General features: G+C 43.3%; 2 protein-coding genes across 2 annotated transcripts; both read right to left on the reverse strand.

Annotated features, from left to right (window-relative positions):
* Positions 1–2,388: 2,388 nt before the first annotated feature.
* Positions 2,389–5,957, reverse strand: LOC119907151 (elongation factor 1-alpha-like). The gene is made up of 5 exons (XM_038724778.1): positions 5,811–5,957; positions 4,604–4,756; positions 3,206–3,385; positions 2,813–3,109; positions 2,389–2,598 (listed from the first exon to the last, which is right to left on the reverse strand). Exons 2-5 carry the CDS (start codon positions 4,745–4,747, stop codon positions 2,404–2,406), a joined length of 816 nt encoding a protein of 271 aa, XP_038580706.1. The 5' UTR covers positions 4,748–4,756; positions 5,811–5,957; the 3' UTR covers positions 2,389–2,403.
* A 158-nt stretch (positions 5,958–6,115) lies between these two features.
* LOC119907150 (elongation factor 1-alpha) lies at positions 6,116–9,719 on the reverse strand. Its single transcript, XM_038724777.1, has 8 exons — positions 9,656–9,719; positions 8,645–8,799; positions 7,996–8,175; positions 7,603–7,899; positions 7,359–7,509; positions 7,013–7,269; positions 6,680–6,914; positions 6,116–6,560 (listed from the first exon to the last, which is right to left on the reverse strand). Exons 2-8 carry the CDS (start codon positions 8,786–8,788, stop codon positions 6,439–6,441), a joined length of 1,386 nt encoding a protein of 461 aa, XP_038580705.1. The 5' UTR covers positions 8,789–8,799; positions 9,656–9,719; the 3' UTR covers positions 6,116–6,438.
* Positions 9,720–9,919: the final 200 nt, after the last annotated feature.

Below are 9,919 nucleotides of genomic sequence, written 5' to 3' on the forward strand. Positions count from 1 at the left end.
TTGTATTAATGTATATCAGATGTAGGTACAGGTGTAGTTTAAGTGTAAACTGATCCAGTATATTCGGGTTCCACTTCTGTGATTGGCCTGTCTGAACTAGCCGAAAAGCTGTCTGGATCCACTCCCAGAATTTGTCCTTTAGTAGCTATCGATCAAGAGTCTTCAATTTCTATAAGCTGATGTCACTGTTGTCTGTGCAACTTTCAGGAATTCAGGTGAGCAACTCGACACTGTGCCTCTTTTTTTGGTTTTGACATTTTGTAGCTGTGGTTCAGGTTTAGCTTTATTTAGCATCTTATTTTGTACACACTCGAAAGTAAAAGGGATGGTTGCCAGCCTCGTGATTTGTTTTAACGACTTAAGTGATTTTGGAGGCTTCATCTGTCTATTAAAGTAATGTCATTCGGGCATAAGTGTATTTTAATGTCTATACATAAATGTACAGCTTCACACAGTTATGAAGCCTCAATGCTTGCATGATATTTGGCAACTTTGGTACACAAGTTGGAGCCGTGACACCACAGGAGATTGGCAGTGAGCTGGAAAGTCTTAAGACATAAAATGATACACCGAACAGCCATTATGACCAGCTGCCACTCCACTGTTTACGCACTGTGTGCTCTGACACCTTTCTATCAGAACCAGCATCAACTTGTTTGTGGGAGCGGACCACACAGGCCAGCCTTCGCTTCCCACATGCATCAATAAGCCTGTCGTAAATTAATCAGTTTTCCTTTTTTGGACCACTTTTAATAGATACTGACCACTGCAAACTCTTCACAATCAGGCTTTTTTCAAAGTTGCCCATTTTTTCTGCTTAACATATTAACTATGAGGACACAATTTTAACTTGCCTAATATATCCCACCCACTGACAGGCATGAGATAAAGAGTGTTATTCACTTCCCCTGTCAGTGGTCGTAATGTTAAGGCAGATCAGTGTATGAAGGAAGAGGAGTGCTTCCTGTCTAGCGATGTTTTAAAAGCTTACTTTGCCCTTGAAGCCTTAATATATGATCATCGTGCACAAGAGGGAGGCTCACCCTGCATCTTACAGTAAGACTACTAATAAAATGTCACTATATAGAGAACTGCTGCATGTTACACAATGTCCGACAATGCACAAGCACGCGTAGACAAGACGTTAAGTCGGGCAAAATAGGTTTTTTAACCTCTTTTTCCTCGCAGTGTGAGAATATCTATTTGCAGATTTGTGAATGATTTCCTTAAAAATCTGTTTCTTGGTTTGCTTAGTTTGTATGGGAGATGATAATTAAGTGAAGAATTTTTTCCCCGGTGACCTTCATCAGGCAAAAAAAGTGCTTGCAGTTCATTTCTCTGTGTGTTTTTTATTCTATGTTGTGCTACTGCAGACACTTTGGAAGTGACAAGTAAATGTTCCTATCTAGTAAGATTGCCATTTTGACCTTCACATAAAAGCATGGAAGCGGGAAGTAAGTGGTGCTGAGGAGGCTACTGCACCCACTAAAATCAGGCCTAATAAAAACATCAGTATTTGTTGCAGGGTGGAGGTTTTACTGTTTCCTTTATCCCTTAATTATCAATACATATAGTCTATAATACTTCCTGCAAAGTGATGTAGCCTGCAGCAGGTTGGAACTTTTCTATTTCTTGAGAACATAGTGAAGGGATTTAGCTTAGTTTAGTTTTTCAAGTGAATTGAAGTAACCAAAGTAGTCAGGGCACGGTTCATCTTGTCAGACAGACCATCAGAGATTTCAGTCCAGTCAGCCACATCTGAAGTATTCAAGTTAGCTGCAACTACTGTCACTGTACAGTGACACTGTACAATATAATGTATGTATGTTTTAGTGATAGCTCTTGATTATAAAATAGGTCTATTAATGAGAGGTTGCTGTAAATTACGGAAGCTTGGCAGAGTATTAACTGAATGATGTTTCACGTACTCCCTCAGAGAGAGAGAGAGAGAGGGGGAGGGAGAGAGGGAGAACGCACATGGACGAGCAACAGAGTGTCAGCATGCATATGGACAGAAGTGGAGACACAAAACAAAAACTTTCTTTCATCATCTAGCCCAGTACTGCTACATTGCAGACTGAAGTCTCTGCTAACAGTGACGGCTGTCTCATATGAACGGGTCTAACGCGTGTTGACTACTCTGCACATGAACGCATCTCTCTCCCTCATCATCATCTTGCAGTTGCCATGCTTGACGGCTGCTTTGACAAATTTGTGTAAAACTGTTGATAACTATTAAATACAAATTATCCTGGCCATTCAAATAAATACAAAAACCATAACCATTGTGTAGTATTTAGTATGATGTGAATATATATACAGAGCCGCTGAATAAAAGTGACGTAGGTGCAGTTTGTAGGAAGGAGTGCTCATTTCCACTGACATTACATCACTTTCTTTTCCTCAAGCTGACGTGTTATGTGGTGACATCATCTGACAGTCCTTACCTCCAATCTTGTAGACATCCTGCAAGGGCAGACGGAGGGGCTTGTCAGTGGGGCGACTGGGGGGCAGGATGGAGTCCAGAGCCTCCAGCAGGGTGGTGCCAGTGGCACCGCCCTCCTTACGCTCGATCTTCCAACCCTTGAACCAGCTCATCTGAAATGGAGAATACAGAAACACAGAGACAAACACGGGAAAAGTAATGGGTTAAGAGAATGAAAATAACTAGGATTATGTAAATATTAAGTTAGAATCAGAAATAATATATTCCTGAGTCACAGATGTATGATCCAGAGGTGTCCACCTACCAATACGCCTGTACAACAACTACTATTGTCGACTTGAGCTTAGCATGTAATAAGTCTCTCACCTTGTCACTGGCCTCCAGCATGTTGTCTCCGTGCCACCCAGAGATGGGGACAAAGGCAACAGTGGCGGGGTTGTAGCCGATCTTCTTGATGTAGGTGCTCACTTCCTTGGTGATCTCCTCGAAACGCTTCTGGCTGTAAGGGGGCTCGGTAGAGTCCATCTTGTTGACGCCAACGATCAGCTGCTTCACACCAAGGGTGTAGGCCAACAGGGCGTGCTCACGGGTCTGGCCGTTCTTGGAAATACCAGCCTCGAACTCACCAACACCAGCAGCAACAATCAGCACAGCGCAGTCGGCCTAAACAGGGAGAATTTTATAGAAACTTGCATGAGTTTTATAATAAAGTATAAGGCGAAGAGTCAGTAGAGAGCAGAATTAAAGGTGTTCCTATACCTGAGAGGTACCAGTGATCATGTTCTTGATGAAGTCCCTGTGTCCAGGGGCATCAATGATGGTCACGTAGTACTTTGCGGTCTCAAACTTCCACAGAGCAATGTCAATGGTGATACCACGCTCACGCTCTGCCTTCAGTTTGTCCAGCACCCAGGCGTACTTGAAGGAGCCCTTGCCCATCTGTTGTGGTCAAGACAACACAATCAGAGCAGGAAATACAATGGGAGAAAAGCTATGAATCAGCCATAAAGGTTTAACTGAGGAGACTTTTAAAATAAAACAAAATCATGCCTCTTTATTGTAACAGCAAACTTCCTCTACGAGTGTCCTCGTAATTAAAGCTGGATTTGGGATACGTTATAGGACCAATTTTAATGAAACCGATGAGACCTATCAGCTTGTTAACCCCAAAAATACCAAGTGTCACCCACCACCGTGTCCTCTATGATCCCATCTATCAGTTTCTAAATAGGCGCTCACTCTACATACCACAGTTAGGCTACATCACGTTACATGGAGTAGTTAACACATTTATCAGGTTTCATAATCACAGCTCAGTGCGAATAAAAAAAAAAAATCCTTTAGCCTGAATTTCAGTATTGCTACCACATCAATATTTTTATTTTAGATACCTTAGGTTGGGGAAGTTAAACAAGTTCAGCCCCTTTTATTCCAATTAACAAAATATACCAAATTGCTAAATGCATGTGTGTAAAAAAAAAGGGTCTTTGTCTGAATGAAATGTAAATTTAGAATAGTTTCCTACTTTAGATCATGAAATATCTAATCACAGAATGAGTAAATACACTCAAGAATTTGACAGAGCATTTAATTCACAGCTTTTTATTTAATGGTATTATACTTTTTTGAAGCTGCTTTCAGTTCACTTTACTATAGTGTTAAAATATATTGGTTTTGTAGGTCTAATATTTATTACTGTGATGTTTGCTTTGTAGTTACTTCAAAAGCATCAGGCTCATTTTTCCATTTTGTGTCAAACAAATGATTTAAAACATATTTAAACCAATCAATGTTTTGTATTGTTTGCCTTAGTAACATGAGTGTCTATATTCATAATTGCTAAATAAGTATGTGAACACTGTCTATAATAAGCAATTATTGTATATTGTATGTATTATGTATTTTAAGCAGATTCCACTATTTTTGTAGCTATAAGTCTTGAAACAGTGAACTTTCATGTTTAGTTACCTAAAATGTCTGCATTAAAAAGAACAGTACACATCTTTCAACAGTAGGTGGCAGTTTTAACCAAGTAATTAATATCCACCACACCCGTTTCCCGGAGATGACACTGCCTTCAAGGTCTCATACATGTGTCCCCCCTGTGGTGTGTGTTTATATGAAAAACTGAATTCCTCAGGTGCCTCCATGACCAACCTCAGCTGCTTCCTTCTCAAACTTCTCGATGGTTCTCTTGTCGATTCCTCCGCACTTGTAGATCAGGTGGCCGGTCGTGGTGGACTTGCCGGAGTCGACATGGCCAATGACCACGATGTTGATGTGGATCTTCTCCTTTCCCATTTCGATTTACTGGTTATAAACATGGGTAATAATTATGTTTAAATAGCTCAGGCTTAAATTTGTCTCCAAACAGATTGAGCGCAGAGGGACATCAATCGATGTCATGACTTAAATGTTACCTAAACGATAGCTAAATTAGCTGATCAAATTATAAACCAAAGGGAGTGACGTTAACATTGGTCATGTTGACTTAATACGTCGGGCTCACATCAACGTTACTCTTTTAAATAGAGTATGCTCAATAGGGACCACCAGACGACACTCTTGACACAAATTTAATCGAAAGCCAGCTTACATAGAAGAAGGGTTTTAACCTGTAAATTAACATTTTGTAATTCTCAACCTCGTCACGACTGCGACAGTTAACAGAACGTTAAGTGTTAAAGCGCGACTGGCAGCTGTGTAAAATACAGCTGTGGTGTAACGTTAGTTTTAGTTAGTTTGATGTCTGGCATTATTGGAAAAGCTCTTTTCGATGCTCGTGCACGCCACTGGAGAGGCAATACTGCTGAGTGAGTCACGCGCCATGTGCTCGGTACCGGCTGTCCGGCCTCCATGTTGCGCCGGGAGCGCAGAGCCGCCATGTTACCAACTGATGCAAGCGCGCTCACGACGTCAGCCAGCATTTGGGTGTAAGGGTGCGCGTTCACGACGGTAGAAATGACCACCATGACTGGCAGAAAGAACAATCTAGCACCTCATTTATTGTTCAAGTTAATGTAATAGCTCCCACTCAGTGTTGTGTTAAAGCCAGTGGATCAAAGCTCATTAAGACAAAAGCCGAATAGACGACCACATGGCTGTACAGGGTTGGATAGAAATACAAGGTGAGTTAGCATGTTTATCCTTTTCTGTAAAAAAAAGGGGAACACATTTTTAAATACAAGGCATCTGATTTTATCTAGTTTCACAGCAGTCTTCTGTATCCTGACAGAGCCTTTTTTAAAATCCCCTGCCTTGAATGCAGCCCCTTCTCCTGTGCATGAACATGCATTTTTTTTTTTAAAGATTTCACCTTTAAGATTTTGATTTTAAAAAAAAACAGGAGATGACATTCACTTACCTTTGCCCAGCAACTAAGACCCCAGATTTAGAGCGGAGGGGGGAAAAAAGGACAGAAGTGTGATCTGTTCAGAGTTTTTATACTGAACCAGAGGAGGAGGGAGGGCTGCGCGTGCTCTTGCTGCTGTCAGACTAAAATAAGGGGTGCCATTGGCTGGGTTGGCATAACTCCTACCGAGGCGATTGGATGACAAGTGCATCACCCAACACAGATAGGATGGTCAAAAACAGCTGCAACACAGAGGCTCGCCTGTGACAGGCAAAATCTGCACCAACTGCAACAGTAAAAGGATGAAGACAAGCCAGTTTCAATTTTTTCAAAGACATTTATTTTATTAGTTACCAGCAGCTTTCTTTCCAATTAAATTTGTGGCATTAAACATCAAGATACAGTTTTAAACCATTTCAACTTAAACTTAACTGAGAAGAGGCACCGTCATGTCATTCAGGTAAGTGACAATGCCACGTAGTTCTTTTTTCCTGCGAAAACTTTTGCGATGGGTTTTAATCAGCATAAGCCAGTCCTTTAATAGAGAGCTCTGCCACAGAGAAGATGATCCAGGGTGGGGGGTAGGGGTGGCCCGCTGCTGCCGGCACACATCTTGTTGCTGGACGTCCTGCACGACCATTCATTTCTTCTTCTGGGCCTTCTCTGCAGCCTTGGTTGTCTTTCCGGATACTTCCTTGGTCTCAACAGCCTTGATGACGCCGACAGCCACTGTCTGCCTCATGTCACGCACGGCAAAACGACCTGGAGAAGAGGGGCGAGTGGTTAGTAACTGCATGCGCACTTAATTGGATATTCTCATTTTATTGAGTCAATGCATATTTAAGTTTACTGTAGTCTCAGGCTGCAAGTATAACACATACCGAGGGGAGGGTAGCTGGAGAATGGCTCCACAACCATGGGCTTCTGTGGAACCAGGTTGACAATGGCGGCGTCTCCAGACTTGACAAATTTGGGTTGGTCCTCAAGCTTCTTGCCAGAACGACGGTCGATCTTCTCGATGAGCTCCTTGAACTTGCAGGCAATGTGAGCTGTGTGGCAATCCAGCACAGGTGCGTAACCTGCGTTGATCTGGCCGGGGTGGTTCAGGATGATGACCTGTGGATACATTTTAAGTTAGAACTCCATTCGATTAAGACTTTACCCAGAAAACTGGAAGCCAGTCTTTCATAATGAGTTACATTCACAATACAAACCTGGGCGTTGAAGTTGTCAGCTCCCTTGGGTGGGTCGTTCTTGCTGTCGCCAGCCACGTATCCACGACGGATTTCCTTGACGGACACGTTCTTGATGTTGAAGCCAACGTTGTCACCAGGGACAGCCTCAGGCAGAGACTCGTGGTGCATCTCCACAGACTTCACCTCAGTGGTCAGGCAGGGGGGAGCGAAGGTGACGACCATACCGGGCTTCAGGACACCAGTCTCCACACGGCCGACGGGTACAGTTCCAATACCTGAGAAAAATATCAGTTTAAGTACAAGGAACAAGTAGTGTTGACCATTTCCAATGTATTCAGTGTTTTACCAATAACTCAATTCTTACCGCCGATTTTGTAGACATCCTGCAGGGGCAGGCGGAGGGGCTTGTCGGTGGGGCGGGCAGGTGGCAGGATGGCATCAAGAGCCTCCAGCAGGGTGGTTCCGTTAGCATTACCCTCCTTGCGCTCAATCTTCCATCCCTTGAACCAGCTCATCTAGAGACGGAGTCAGATTTCAGTCCATGTTCTCCATCGGAAATTGGTTCATGTTCAACAATCGGATTAATGAAAGTTTAAAAGTGTCCTCACCTTGTCACTGGTCTCCAGCATGTTGTCTCCGTGCCACCCAGAGATGGGGACAAAGGCAACAGTGGCGGGGTTGTAGCCGATCTTCTTGATGTAGGTGCTCACTTCCTTGGTGATCTCCTCGAAACGCTTCTGGCTGTAAGGGGGCTCGGTAGAGTCCATCTTGTTGACGCCAACGATGAGCTGCTTCACACCGAGGGTGAAGGCCAGCAGGGCGTGCTCACGGGTCTGGCCGTTCTTGGAAATACCAGCCTCGAACTCACCAACACCAGCAGCAACAATCAGCACAGCGCAGTCGGCCTAAAAAGGGAGAATTTTATAGAAACTTGCATGAGTTTTATAATAAAGTATAAGGCGAAGAGTCAGTAGAGAGCAGAATTAAAGGTGTTCCTATACCTGAGAGGTACCAGTGATCATGTTCTTGATGAAGTCCCTGTGTCCAGGGGCATCAATGATGGTCACGTAGTACTTTGCGGTCTCAAACTTCCACAGAGCAATGTCAATGGTGATACCACGCTCACGCTCTGCCTTCAGTTTGTCCAGCACCCAGGCGTACTTGAAGGAGCCCTTGCCCATCTATGGAAAAATAGGAAATAGACATTTTTACATTAATATGCTGATAGAGGCATCAGGGATTTGATTGAAGATGCATAGTAGATACCCATGCGCTGTTACAACTAATAAACCCGTTTAATTAAGATTAAAACAAATGGTCATCAAGTTAATAGCCAACACAATTGAGCCAGCTTTCAGGCTCCTTTTGACTGTACTGACAGTTATCCCCCCCCTGAAAAAAGATTCCTTTAGCTTTTTGATTTTAAACATTTCAGCAGTAGGATAGTGTATTATACGTATTGGACAGCTTGAGGCCTCTAGTGAAATTAGTGCACAGTCACTATCCGCTCGCGTTAAGCCCCACCCCGAATGCGCGCACACAGTTGCCACATTCTCGTGCCGGGCAGTAGGGCTCAGGGAAGGCACGCTGACGCCGCCATCTTGGTTCTTGACGCCAACGGTTATAAAGATAAGAAAATATAATGCTCACCTCGGCGGCTTCCTTCTCGAACTTCTCGATGGTTCTCTTGTCGATTCCTCCGCACTTGTAGATCAGATGACCGGTGGAGGTGGACTTGCCGGAGTCGACATGGCCAATGACCACGATGTTGATGTGGATCTTCTCCTTTCCCATTGTTGTAGTTTCTGTCACGAATGAGGGAAAAAAAAATATATATATATATATAACCGTCAGCGCTCATTTTTAAAAACCGCACCGTACTTATGAGCCCAACGTTCGTTAACGTTTAACTACAGAGCGCTAATGTGACGCTAACATTAATTGAACCATGACACTTCGGTACCGGCTAAATTTGAACACATTTTGATAATAGTTCATGAAAGGTAACTTAAAGTGGTAACATCTATATCACATGTTGAATCAACTTAAAGCAAAACAACATTTAATAGTTACTGAACGACAAGGCTACGACATTTGAGCTAACAGGCGGTGGCTACTAGGCCTCACTCGGCTACAGGCCAGGCGAGACACGTGTTACTCCATGGGCCACGTCGTATAAAGTTACAAAGACTGCCATATATATTCAGAAGCTATTTTGTCCAGACTCCCAACACCTGTCGGTGTATAATCTGTACAGTTGTTTCATGGATAAGAGAGAAGAAATGCCATCCCAGCATCCTCTGATTACAGCTTTAGCAGCCCCCTTTGTTCCTTACCCCCCTTACATTCTCTACTCCCTCGTTACCGCTTTTGTTTAAGTTAAGAGTCTTGCTAAAACACACAAAAATGCTGACAATAAATTCACGTTAGCAAACGACAAGTGAATGTTTTCCTTCACGTTTTACGCTAATTACTTTATAAGAAATCCACAGGTTTGTGTGAAGTTACATAACTGAAATGGCAAAGTTTTGTCTTATAAAAGAAATTCTAATACTCGAAGAAAAAAAATTTAATTTACAGCTGAAGCTCATCAAGCATCACGAAAAGTTAAAGGCCTGTATCCTGCCCTTTCGCTACCTTATGAATCAAAGCTGAACTTACCGGTGTTTCTGGGTTTTCACGGCCAAAGCTGCTGCCCCTAGCCAGGTAACAGAAAGAGGAAGACAAGGGGTGGACACGGAGGTTTTATACTGAATGGGAGGCGGCCTGACTTCCCGTCGCCCTCCCCGGTGCAGACCCCGCAAATCACACACATTCCTGCAAAAAACGTCAGCACGCCACCGGATGAACCGCCTGAAACATGCATGATGTCTCACCAGGGACTGTGCACTTTAACTCGGCACTGAAAACAACGACAACAACAGA

The sequence above is a fragment of the Micropterus salmoides genome, unplaced genomic scaffold (assembly GCF_014851395.1).
Source record: "Micropterus salmoides isolate LMB-PRFRI ecotype aquatic unplaced genomic scaffold, ASM1485139v1 Ms_hic_scaffold_17, whole genome shotgun sequence".
In the NCBI taxonomy this organism is placed as follows: Eukaryota; Metazoa; Chordata; class Actinopteri; order Centrarchiformes; family Centrarchidae; genus Micropterus; species Micropterus salmoides.